Genomic DNA, 13,470 nt, shown 5'->3' on the forward strand with positions numbered 1-13,470 from the left:
CATGAATAAATCGCAAAATAAGTACACTCAGTGAAATAAGCCAGATATGAAAGTATATGTAATGTATTACTCCATTTATATTGAGCTCTTGAAAATACAAATCAGTCCATAATGACAGAAAGCATGTTAGTTGTTGTAGGGATGTAGGGATGGGGTTAGAGGGACAATGACTGAAATAGGGCATGTGGGATCTTTTTAGGGTGTTGGAGATGTTCTAACACTGGATTGAGGTGATGGCTATGCTCCATAAACACACTAAAATCAGTGAAATGTACACTTAAAGTGGGTGAAATTTTAAGCTCTCAGTATTCTTATTATGGGAAAATTCTTATCACAAGATATTACTTGTAAACTGTTGGCCGATCTTTACATTGACAGGTGATAGTAATGAAGAGAGAAGAACGTTTTAAAAAAGAAGACATTTTAGCCCTAGATTTGTGGAAAATATAGCAAGAGAAGAAATGGAGCACAACTTTTCTTTTTTTTTTTTTGTTTAACCATCTGGACCATTTTAAAGTGTGCAGTTCACTAGTTTTAAGAATATTCACATTGTTGTGAAACAGATCTTCAGAACTTTTTCTTCTTGCAATCTGAAACTCTATACCCATTAAACAACTCCCTTTTCCTTCCATCCCCCAGCTCTGGTAACCACCATTCCACTTTTCTCTAGGAATTTGACTACTTTAGATGCCTCACATAAGTGAAATCATACAGTGTTTTTTTGTGACTGGGTTATTTCACTGAGCAGGGTCAGATTCTATTTATAATCTTATCTAATACCATAAGTAAAAATTAGTTCTAGGTGAAGTAAATATTAAGGAAACACATTGCACCAAATATAGTATGTACCATCTTCTAGATGAGGAAGCACTTTCTGAACTTGGAATACTTTAGAAAAGGACACGTACAAAAAAATTACAGATTTTGTAGCACAAAACTGAAAAGCTACTGTGTTTTTCTTAAAAGAATACCATATTACGTAAATAAACCTTGAAGAAAATTTACAGAGAGTGTAGTATCTTCATTTTAGATATTTAGATATTAAAGGGTTGATATCTTATAGAATATCTTACATAAGATCTTAAATCAGTACTTTCAGATATTACAGTATTAATATCTTTATATAAGATTATACAAATTCATATGGGAACTACTAAAAGTTTGTAAAGAACAAACAAAAATCGTAAGAGGAAACAAACGTGCAAATTAAGAGAGTAAGTACTGTTTTCACTTTGCATAATGAGCTCTCGTTTTAAAAACTTTGATATGACAGATATGAATTTTACTTTTGTAATGAATTTCAGTCTTCAAAGTCAAGATAAAACTTTTTGTCTTTAAGTTAGCTGACAAGCATATGCTCTGTATGTTTTTAATTGAAGTATAGTTGATTTACAATGTTGTGTTAATTTCTGCAAAGTGATTCAGTTATACATATATATATTCTTTTTTTTGTATTCAGTTATACATATATACAAAGTGATTCAGTTATACATATATATATACATATTTTTTTTTGTATTCAGTTAAACATATATATACAAGGTGATTCAGTTATACATATATATACATCCTTTTTTTTTTTTTTGTATTCTTTTCCACTGTGGTTTATCATAGGATACTGAATATAGCTCCTTGTGCTGTATAGTAGGACCTTGTTGTTTATCCCATATGCCCTTTAAATGTTTTTTCTTCTTGTTTCCAGGAAATATTGATGAAGATGTTGTGGTGATAGAAGCTTCCTCCACTCCCCAGATCACTGCCAATGAAGAAATTAATGTTACCTCAACTGACAGTGAAGTGGAGATAGTAACAGTTGGGGAAAGCTATCGGTAAGATTTTAATTCCTAGTTGTATATTTGAAGTTTTAAATGTAAATATTTAGACACATTTGTGCTGCAGATATTTGCATTTTTTTACTTTTTTTTTCTTTACCTAGTTTTAGTGTGTGTATACCAACCAGATTAGTGGTTGTCAAACCAGACTGCGTTAGATTCATCTGGGAAGATGATAAAATATATATTGTTGCCTGGATCATAGCCCAGACCAGCTGAACCAGAATCTTAGGAATCAGTATTTTTTTAAGCACCCCAAGTATACAGTGAGTGTTGAGTCATTGCTCTAGATAAACATCAGTTTTACTTGGTGTTTTATAAAATTGAATTTGTTTTATGATTCAGAGAGTTCACAAACTCCTCTGAAATTTAGATGTGAATAGTACATAAGTATTGGGAATGATATTGGTATCTCATTAATACCAGTGATGTTTATGCTATTATGTTAGGACAACTTAGTATAAAACATAGTTTTTGGATTTTTTTGTCCTTCACTCAGTAATTTTATATAAGCCCTGTAGTAAAAAATGAATGAGATATCCTCATTTGTTTTGATAAATAACTGGAAATGACATTGCCCTTTTGAGAATCACCTTGACAGAAAAAAAAAGAGAGAGAGAGACCCTAACACAATTCATTTTGTGCTTTAGATGATTACAAATACTGGTAAAGGAAGCAGTGAAGTACTCCTCTCTTTCGTTTGATATACCAAACTGTGGATGAATCTTAATTTTTGTGTTGGAATGAATTTAGAAATGCATTTGCTTATTGTATTTTAATTTGTTACTGATCTTTAAAAAAAGCGTTGTTATTTTGGAAGCATGTTACAATCATACCTAGAATGTGCTTCTTTACTTGCCACTTTCCCATTGGAGTACTACTTCTAATGGCATGGAAGAGAGCACTCTATAATATATCCCTGTTTAAGTTTTAAATGATTTTCCCAGACTCCGAGGAAAATTGATACTCCACAGTATGTGCCACAGTTATTCTGTGACTGTCCATAGTGGTTGGTACAACACTGACTCCCTTTTTATGAGCTATAACAATTGTTGAAACTAAAGACCTGTTTTTTCGTGGAACTGGAGAGCTTTCTTTTCATGTAGTCACTTAAATGTTCAAGCAGATGCATTTACATAGTGATAGACAGTGCTCTTGAAAAAGACACAGTGCTCATTAGCCATATTTATTTTCCTTATGGTTACCTAGAATATTAACATTGTCACTTTATTTTTTTTATTTTTTATACATCTATAAATATAGATATGTATACATACATACATATATACATTCTAGAGCTATATGCATTTCTATATTTACATTTATATCTACATCTACCCCGTACATCTATTTTTTTTTCTTTTTTTTTTCCACACACACACACACACACACACACACACACACACACACACTGTATTTTATTTTTACAAGAGATAAATAAACTGACACCAAGCATTGTAAATGAATGACCACAACAAAAGCAACAACTATTGCAATTACCAAACACGAAATACACTCATACTGTCATAATATTGACATTCAGTCCAGTAATCCTCCACTGTAACAGCTCCTTTACTTTGCAGTGAAAATTGATTTGTATATTTTTTGCCTCTGAGTCCTTGTGGGATTTTTTTTTTTTTATTCAAACAGAAAGTCACAAAAATTATAATCATCCTCATCAGTTCACTCAGTCCCCTGTAATTAATTTTTTTTTCATCTTGATATTAACTTTGTCACTTTAGCTGGCTCTTGGCCCTTCCTGTTTAAGAGAGAATGCATCTGTGTTTCAGATCCCTTTGTGTCAGGATTTGACAGTAACCACTAATTATAGGGGCGACTAAGGCCTCTGTGAAACTGTTCATCATACATCAAGTTTTTTGCTGGTACTTTACTCAGCATTATATTTGGAGTTAGGACACCCTGTGAAGTTTTCATAGAAGTGCTGTATAGTGGACGTGGAAGTTTCTGCAGCTGTTAACAGCTTCTGAGAAATAATAGACTACTCAGTCTCTCATCAAAGACTCTTGGTTTCTCAAGAATTTTAAATGGTGATCATTCTCCTTATCTAAAACCATTTCAGCTTGAAATATTTGTTTACCTTCATGCCTTAATCTATACAATTCTTGCTGGAATACACGGTCTTTTTTTTTAAACTCTGTCTCAGGATTTAACCTCTGTACTCCTGTTACTTGAAAACTTAATTTTAGAATTTGAACTTCTTTCTAAACTTTTAGGCTCTATAGTTGCTGAGGCCAAAGCTCAGTTTGAACTTCGGAGTTCTTTTCTGAGTGGTCAAGCTTATACGATGACTGCATGTTAGTGGATCTGGCTCACTCTTTCCATACATAGTGACAATAAGCTTATAGGCAGTTTTACATTCAGTTTGGGCAGGAGAAAAAACCAACTTCGTAAGCCCCATCTTTCTAAAGCATATTTATGTTTTTCTCCTTGAAGCCTGAGGACTGCATATTCTACATACTATCCCTCTGTACCCTTAGTCCGGATCATTACAGTGAATCCTTTAAGAATTTTTTTAAATAAAATATATGCTGTAAGTAATTTAGTACAGTACACATAATTAAAAGATGATAAAAGCATTCAGTGTTGAGGGTTTGTGATTATATGCCTTTAAAGCCTAAAGCAGCTCAAACGATGATGTTTCTTATAGTAAACTAGCTACAACTGTCCGTACCTCTCCTGATGGCAAGAACTCTCTCCGGTGCTTTGAATCTCTTTTAGACAGTCCCAGAAACTTAGCTTGGTTTGGGACTCCCAAAGCCATGCTTTGCAGAGCCAATCTAAACTAAACATAGAAGATCATGTGAATGTTAAATGTTTAGGGTGTTGATATTTTTGTTACTATACCTATGGTGAATAATTTTAGGTATTAACATAAAACGTAAGTAATTGATTATAACCCAGGTGAATATTCAAAGTAAACACTGAAAAGGGAGCAGCATTCTTTTTTTTTTTTTTTTTAAAGAGTTACTTTTTTTTTTTTAAGAAATTCACGTTCTTTTATTTATTTATTTATTTATTTATGACTGTGTTGAGTCTTCGTTTCTGTGCGAGGGCTTTCTCTAGTTGCGGCAAGTGGGGACCACTCTTCATCGCGGTGCGCGGGCCTCTCACCATCGCGGCCTCTCTTGTTGCGGAGCACAGGCTCCAGACGCACAGGCTCAGTAATTGTGGCTCACGGGCCCAGTCGCTCCGTGGCATGTGGGATCTTCCCAGACCAGGGCTCGAACCCGTGTCCCCTGCATTGGCAGGCAGATTCCCAACCACTGCGCCACCAGGGAAGCCCCGGGAGCAGCATTCTTGAAACAGAATCCTGTATTTTACACCAATGATTGGTCTAACATATCATTTTTCATTTTCTGAGGTCAGTTGATTGGTGAACATTTGTTGAACATTTAATTCAGCAGAGTTTATTGAGTGCTAGGCATTATGCTAGTCAGAATTTTAAATTCTATTATGATTATTTCTCTGGAGAATTCTTTTTTTAAAAAAATTTATTTTATTTATTTATTTTTGGCTGCGTTGGGTCTTCGTTGCTGTACACGGGCTTTCTCTAGTTGCGGCGAGCGGGGGCTACTCTTCATTGCAGTGTGCGGGCTTCTCATTGCGGTGGCTTCTCTTGTTGTGGAGCATAGGCTCTAGGCATGCAGGCTTCAGTAGTTGTGGTGCGTGGGCTTCAGTAGTTGTGGCTCACGGGCTCTAGAGCCGAGGCTCAGTAATTGTGGTGCACGGGCTTAGTTGCTCTTCAGCATGTGGGATCTTCCCATACCAGGGCTTGAACCCGTGTCCCCTGCATTGGCAGGCAGATTCTTAACCACTGCGCCACCAGGGAAGCCCCTCTGGAGAATTCTTGAATGAAGAATTTCACAACTTAGTTTGTAAGAAAGGCTTATGATTTCTTAGGTAACTAAAAATTTTGTTATTTAAGGTCTCGTTCAACCCTTGGACACAATAGATCTCACTGGAGCCAAGGTTCAAGTTCTCATACAAGTCGGCCACAGGAACCACGGAACCGCAGTAGGATTTCTACTGTTATACAGCCCTTGAGGCAGAATGCAGCAGAAGTTGTGGACCTTACTGTTGATGAAGATGGTAAGTTGGAGTACTAGCAGTGTAGAATTATGAAGAAGATTTGGTAAAATGAAGTATCTTAATATGCTAGAAACTTCTATTGCTGCTTAATGGTAATATATATTAAATTACAGGGAAGTTGCCAGGTATCCTAATGTTATTTTTCAATTAATATAATAACCTCAGTTTGTAAGTTGTGTCTAAAAATTCTTTCTGATTATTACTTCATTGCTTGGTAGTTATTTTCTTAGAAAAAAATTATTTTTACAAGAGGTGGTTTGATCTATCCTCAGACTTATGTGTTATTGATACTTTCATTTATAATATTGTTATCATACTTTAACTTTGCTATGAAAAATAGAAGCAACACTTTAAAAATACAGAACAGAAAAGCAATATAACTGAGTTTATTTTTTTATTTTTTATTTTTTTAATTTTTATTTATTTATTTTTGGCTGTGTTGGGTCTTCGTTTCTGTGCGAGGGCTTTCTCTAGTTGGGGCAAGTGGGGGCCACTCTTCATCGCGGTGCGCGGGCCTCTCACTATCGCAGCTTCTCTTGTTGCGGAGCACAGGCTCCAGACGCGCAGGCTCAGTAATTGTGGCTCACGGGCCCAGTTGCTCCGCGGCATGTGGGATCTTCCCAGACCAGGGCTCGAACCCGTGTCCCCTGCATTGGCAGGCAGATTCTCAACCACTGCGCCACCAGGGAAGCCCCTAACTGAGTTTAAATGGTTAATACTGGTTATTTGAAATGTTCAGTTTGCTTTTAAAAGTTGTGTTATCCTTCAGTGTAATAATATGGTTACCTTATGTGCTGCTCAGCTTTAGTGTTTTGTTTTGGCTTACAGCTGCACCCAAGTAACTGAGGAAATAAAGCTAGAGTTGGAAAACAGAGGTTAGGGAAAGTGGTAGCAAGTATGAATATATGAATACGTATGTGAATTTTCCCTCATATTGAGAATTGTCTTCAGATAGTAATAGTTACATCTTAGAAGGAAATGGTCAGTCATAATTTCCTTAAGGAGACAGTAAGCCATATATGAATTTGTTAATTTTGGCAGTTAGCTATAAATTGGAAAAAGGGTACATTCGCTAGGTAGGAAGAGTTAGGGGCCTTGTGCAATCATCTCTTATATCGGCTGTTTGCAGTTTGGATGATCATAACTTTCAGAGTAGCAGTACTTTGGAATTAAGATGTTTATTAAGAGGTTATTTATTCCCATTGTCTACATTTCATTTAACAATGTCTCGGTTTTTATTTTGAAGCACCATAAATTATCTGTAAGGCAGTGGTTAATACAATAGGGATTAATTAAAGATTACTCAGTTAAATATTGATGGCTCTTTTGGAAACCTTTTGTGTGTTTTCCCATGTGACACCTGCCATCCAGTAAAGTAACAAAATGTGACAGAGTAGCCTTTTAACCCACTAGAATTTAGTTCAAACAGAATACTTTTACTTTTAGGTTAAAAGTATTCCAGTGATCAGGAGATGCCCCCTTCTCCCTACTGGTTTCTTTTAGTGGAAGGCTTCTATCTTATTAAAAATAAGTCCAAAGCTTAAGTTTATCAGTTAGACCAGTGGTTCTTACCTACTGGCCATTTTGTGCCCCTAGAGACATTTGGCAATATCTACAGACACTTTTGGTTCTCACAGTTGGGGGAGAGTGCTATTACCATCTAATGGGGAGAGGCCAGGGATGCTGCTAGACATCCTACAGTGCAAAGGACAGTCCACCCTCCTCCCCGCCCACCTCCAGCAAAGAATTATTCAGCCACTGTCAATACTGCTAAGATTGAGAAACTGAGATAAACTATTTGCAGATCAACAGAGGTTCCTCCCTCCCCCTTTTATGTTTAGGCAAATATATTTCTTTAAGCATCTGAAGTACAGGGTCCCATATAGACTAACAGGTACTATTTGTGTTTCAGGAATCAGCGTACCTCACTTCATTGTATAGAATAGTTGTCCTCTCATTGTATATCACATTTAAAGAGTGATAATTCAGGTCTAATTATTGTGACTATGTAATTATTATTAGTAGTATTATTAGTATTATTATGTAATTATTATTCCCATTATTCTTAATTTTTAAACAGTCATTTAACAATTAGGGTCTGAAGTATAACTCATTCGTAAGTTAAGGTCTGCCTGAAATTTCTTTTAATTTCTACTACAAAAACTTTAATTTTTATTAGAAAGCACTGATGAACATTAATATTGGCAAAAAAATTTGGGGGGAAAACGTACAAAAAGGCATGTAAGAAAGAAATTAAAACGGTTATTAAAAATCATAGCTAATGTTTATTGAATGACTACTGCTTGTAAAGCATCATATAAAATGCTTTGTATGTGTGATCTCTGTTCATCCTAACAACAGTTCTGTGAAGAAAATTCTGTACTTTCCTAGTTCTACAGGTGAGGAAATAGAGAGTGGTTAAGTAATTTATCCTAGATCATACTGTCAGTGATGAAATCAGAATTGCTATCCAAGCTGTGTGACTCTAGAATCCATAATGTAACCAGAGAAAGTACAATTTGTATACTGTTCTAACAGCCTGTGACAATGTGTATAAACATAGCAGAGGGACTTTTACTTTGCCTCTTTACTTTGTGATCAGAAGACTTACATGGTCATTACCCAAAAAAATTATGTTAGTCCTTTGAATTATTGGAATATACATATATGTGTTGGGTTTTTAAAAATACAGTAACATGTCATTTTAATGTTGCAGTTTAACTTTATGAAAACTTTTTTTTTTACTGTATATTGTACTTATTAGAGGGTTCATATCTTGTTTTAATAATTATCATAAAAATGTTAGCTTTTATTAAAATATAACCCATTACCTAATTTGTTTTGAAATGCTAAATAAACATTTTGTACTTTGTAGAACCTACTGTAGTACCAACCACTTCCACGAGAATGGAATCACAAACCACAAGCGCTTCCATTAACAATTCAAATCCATCTACCTCTGAGCAGCCCTCTGATACTGCTTCAGCTGTCACTAGTAGCCAACCCTCCGCAGTGTCAGAGACTTCACCTATGCTTGCAAGCAATAGTATGACTGGTACTTCTACAGGAGGTATGTAAAAAAAGAAAAAGAAAAAAAAAAGAAGAGCAAGAAGGGGACTCTTTGTTAGAAAAAGGATTGTTGTTTTTAAGATTTTAGCTGTGTTAGCAAGAGTGTATTCTTAGAATAAGCATCATATGTGAACAAAGTGGTCTCTATTAGAATTAGACTATGACTTCATATTTGAGTCTGTGTGCTATATGTTACTGAAGTATTATAGCTCAACTGAAAGAGATGGGGGAGAATTGAATGGCTGACACCAAAAATACAAGCAACAAAAGAAAAATATAGATAAACAGGACTTCATCAAATTTAAAATTTTTGTACATCAAAGGAAATTTTAAGAAAGTGAAAAGATAGCCTACAGAATGGGAGAAAAATATTTGAAAATCAGATATTTGATAAGGGTCTAGTATCCAGAATATATAAATAACTTGCACAACTCAACAATAAAAAGAAAAGCAACCCAGTTTTAAAATGGGCAAAGAATTTACATAGGTGTTTTTCCAAAGAAGAAGGTCATTTGTACTAATGACCAAGAAGCACATGAAAACATTATTAGTTATTAGGGAAAAGCAAATCAAAACCAGAATGAAATTCCACTTTACTCCCACCAGGATATCTATAATTAAACAAAACAAAAACAAAGAACAGGAAATCAGAAGATAAGCAGGGTTAACAAGGATATAGAGAAATTGGAACCTTTCTTTTCTTTTCTTTTTATACATTTATTTATTTTGTTTTATTTATTTTTGGCTGTGTTGGGTCTTCATTGCTGCAGGCTTTGGGCTTTCTCTAGTTGCGGCGAGCAGGGGCTTCTCTTCGTTGCGGTGCACGGGCTTCTCAGTGCGGTGGTTTCTCTTGTTGCAGAACATGGGCTCTAGGTGCGTGGGCTTCAGTAGTTGTGGCTTGCGGGCTGTAGAGCACAGGCTCAGTAGTTGTGGTGCACGGGCTTAGTTGCTCCGCAGCATGTGGGATCTTCCTGGACCAGAGCTCAAACCCATGTCCCCCGCATTGGCAGGCGGATTCTTAACCACTGCGCCACCAAGGAAGCCCCTGGAACCTTTATTAATATCTGGTGGGAATGTAAAATGATGCAGCCACTGTAGAAAACACTTTGACAGTTCCTCAAAAAGTGAAACACAGAGTTAGCAGCATATGACCCACAAGTCCACGCCTAGATCCGTATCCAAAAGAATTGAAAATAGGAATGGGAGTTTTAAAAAGTTTGATGATGTCATTTTCCCAATATTTTGTGTTGTTGTTTACTCTTTTGGTGTCATATCTAAGAAACCATTGCCTAACCAAAGGTCTCAAAGACCTCTGTTTTCTTTTAAGAGTTTTATAGTTTTATAGTTTTAACTCTTATCTCAGATTAACTGGGTCTTAAAATAGTCTTTTTTCGCTCTTGAATGACGGCACAGAGATAGGAACTTGCTGTTTAGTAACAGAGACATCATAGACCCTATAGCTTGTAGATTGACTATATCACCATTAATAATGAAACCACCATATATTTTCTATCTTTTAATAATATATTTAATTCTTATAATATCCCTGTAACTTACCTTGAGCAGATTGGAAAACTGCTTGTGTCTGGTTTAGATCTCCCTTCCCTGGAAACTTGAGGCAAAGCTTGAGGAAACAAGGAGATTTCTCAGGGGTGTCTTTGAAAAAAAAAAATGTAGGCAGAAGTGAAATGGGCTTTTATTTCGCTTATTGAGTGCACTGTCTTTCCTGGTAGCTTATGTACCCTATGCTTATCTAGATGTTATGTGAAACAGTCCCAACTTTATTTCAAGACAGTCTCAAAGCTTTTATTTATGTACTTATTTTTTAACACCCTTGTTTAGTTAGGATTCACATTTTATCTATTAGGTAGTAACTTCATTGCCTGAATGGCCTTCTCATGATATTACTCTGTCTTTTAATGACCACCCTTGGGATAGACTTGCTCATGTTGTATTTCTCTAGACTAGGAGAACCTTGTTCCAGGCCAAATTGTTCCTCTGTATGAATCTGATAGAAGCACATACAGATATTCAGATTACATTAGGGGCGTTCAATTCTGCTGGCTTTATTACCTTCCAAGACTGTAGAACATCATTCACCTGTTTTCTTCACATCCTGTCCTTACTTTGCACCTTCTTGTATATTTTCAACCTTGAATCACTTGAGCCATGTAGCTTCTCTCTTATCCAGGTTCCTAAATGGGACTGGTAAAAATCATAGAACCATGCAGATTGGTGCCTCATGACTTTATGGTATCTAATCTTGGGCTTTTGTTAATAAGTTGTCATAGTGTGATATATCTCAATCGGTTCCCTTTCCTTCCCCTCAGTGTCTATTCCAAAATTCTCTTATTCTTCTTAAGACTCTCATTTCCAGGGGTAGGGGGGATAAAAAAAATAAATGAAGGTTCTCAAGCATGACTACTTGTAACTTCCAGCCCCTTTAATAAAAACTTTTGTGTACTTATACCTATCCATATCTCCTAACTCCTGGTCTCTTAACTCCTTCTTATAGTTTCCAGTCTCTTTATCTATGCTCCACCTCCTGTCCTTTCTTGTGTCCTTGACCTTGCTTTATCAGTTATCTTCCCTGTGTCTTCAGCATCTTTGTTGGTTCCGTTCCCTTCGTACACGCACGTGTACATTTGTGTTAAGTCTGTGTACACCTAAGTGGATCTTCTTCACCTTAAACTCCTTCATTTAACTTTAACTCTGACTCCTTTCAGAACAAACAAACATGATGTTTAAAAATCTGGCAATAATTTTCTTCTCATCTTATTTTCTCCCAGGACTCTATTTTCATCCCTTCTTTCACTCGTCCATCTCATAACTGTAGGTGTTTTCACCTACCACCAGTATGCCGATGACTCACCGTATTGTGCTTCCAGAACACTCTCCTTGTTTTCGTATCCAACCGCCTCTCTTCTGGACCATTCTGCAGTCACCTCAAACTCAACATGCCCCAGTCAGCTTATCATCTGACTTCTCAATGTTCTTAGCTTTATGCATATATGATATCTTATATATTCATTTATTCAGCAAGTATTTGTTGATTGCATACTATGTATCAGGCACTGTTCTAGACACTGGGAGCACAACATAAACAGTGCTAACAATTGTAGTGGATAATAATAGCTAACATCTGTTGAACTCATAATATTGGTCAATAATTTATTTATATTAACTCTGATTTTTGTAATAACCTATGAGGCAGATTCTATTGTTCTTTTCATTTTACAGGTAAAGTAACTTGTCTAAGGTTATATGATAGTGGAGCAAGAATTCAAACCTACAAAGTCTGACTTGGATCCTGTACTCTTTCTTTATGCCAAGATTTCTCAACCTTGGCACTATTGTCTTTGGGCTGGACAGTTCTTGTGTGTGTGTGTGTGTGGGGGGGGTTTCCTGTGCATTGTAGGATATTAGCAGCATTATTATTATATTTTTAATTTTTATTAGAGTATAGTTGCTTTAATGTTGTGTTAGTTTCTGCTGTACAGCAAAGTGAGTCAGCTATATGTATACATATATCCCCTCTTTTTTTGGATTTCCTTCCCATTTAGGTCACCACAGAGCATTGAGTAGAATTCCTTGTGCTGTACAGTAGGTTCTCATTAGTTATCTATTTTATACACAGTAGTGTATATATGTCAATCCCAGTCTCCCAGTTCATCCCACCCCCCTTCCCCCCCGGTAGCCATAGCAGCATTCTTGGCTTCTCCCTACTAAATAACCAGTAGCACTACCTCCCCTCCAGTTGTGACACCAAAAGTATCCCCAGGTGTTGCCAGATATTCCCTGGGGGGCAGTGTTGCTCTATACTGTACCTAGAACCTAGTGCTTCTGTTATAATACTGGTTGATTTCTGTTTTAAATTTTCTCTGTACTTGATGATGAGCTCCTTGAGGACCAAAGATCAAGTCTTTCTCTTTTTCAGCACTAAGCTGCAACAATGCAGGCATGCCTCTTTTCCCTTGTGAGGTTAGCTTAAATTTAGCAAGCGCTTATTGAACCACCTACATTGTGCAGGCATGTTTCTAGTTTCTAGAGATAAAACAACAAAGGCAGACAATATCCATTCGTTATTTTAAAGGCCGGGACTTTCATTTTTCAGTACCTTTGTAGATCCTTAACCATGCCATTATTATGTATAAGACTTGCCAAATAAATGAATAAATGCATGAGTACATCTCAGTAATCCTCCTAGAATTACAATAAAAGTATTTTAACCAGCTTGGTGTCACTGGGCTGTGGAGTTAATTCTTCTGGTGTAGATTTGTGATTATCTATTTTTAGTGGCCACTCAGCGGCCTAATTTTAATAAAAAAAGGCAGTGTTTTATTTACTCAATCAGATGTCTTTGTATTTCGCCTCTACTCTGTGGCAATTTTCTTTGGTCAGTAACTCTTGAACAAGAGGAGATTCAGTTGTCTTTACTTTGGATTGCTACCTTGTTTGA

The 13,470-nt window shown here is 36.1% G+C and overlaps 1 protein-coding gene across 15 annotated transcripts in view; it reads left to right on the forward strand.

The window, feature by feature from the left end:
- RNF111 (ring finger protein 111) overlaps positions 1 to 13,470 on the forward strand; it is a 91,852-nt gene that overhangs the window by 53,659 nt on the left and 24,723 nt on the right. For all 15 annotated transcript variants that reach the window (XM_082445629.1, XM_082445630.1, XM_082445632.1 and 12 more), the window contains 3 exons: positions 1,703 to 1,829; positions 5,779 to 5,942; positions 8,818 to 9,012. In XM_082445629.1, the coding sequence (XP_082301755.1) occupies positions 1,703 to 1,829; positions 5,779 to 5,942; positions 8,818 to 9,012 (486 nt within the window). The remainder of the gene's footprint in view (positions 1 to 1,702; positions 1,830 to 5,778; positions 5,943 to 8,817; positions 9,013 to 13,470) is intronic.

Source organism: Balaenoptera physalus (assembly GCF_965194825.1).
Source record: "Balaenoptera physalus genome assembly, chromosome: 2".
Classification (NCBI taxonomy): Eukaryota; Metazoa; Chordata; class Mammalia; order Artiodactyla; family Balaenopteridae; genus Balaenoptera; species Balaenoptera physalus.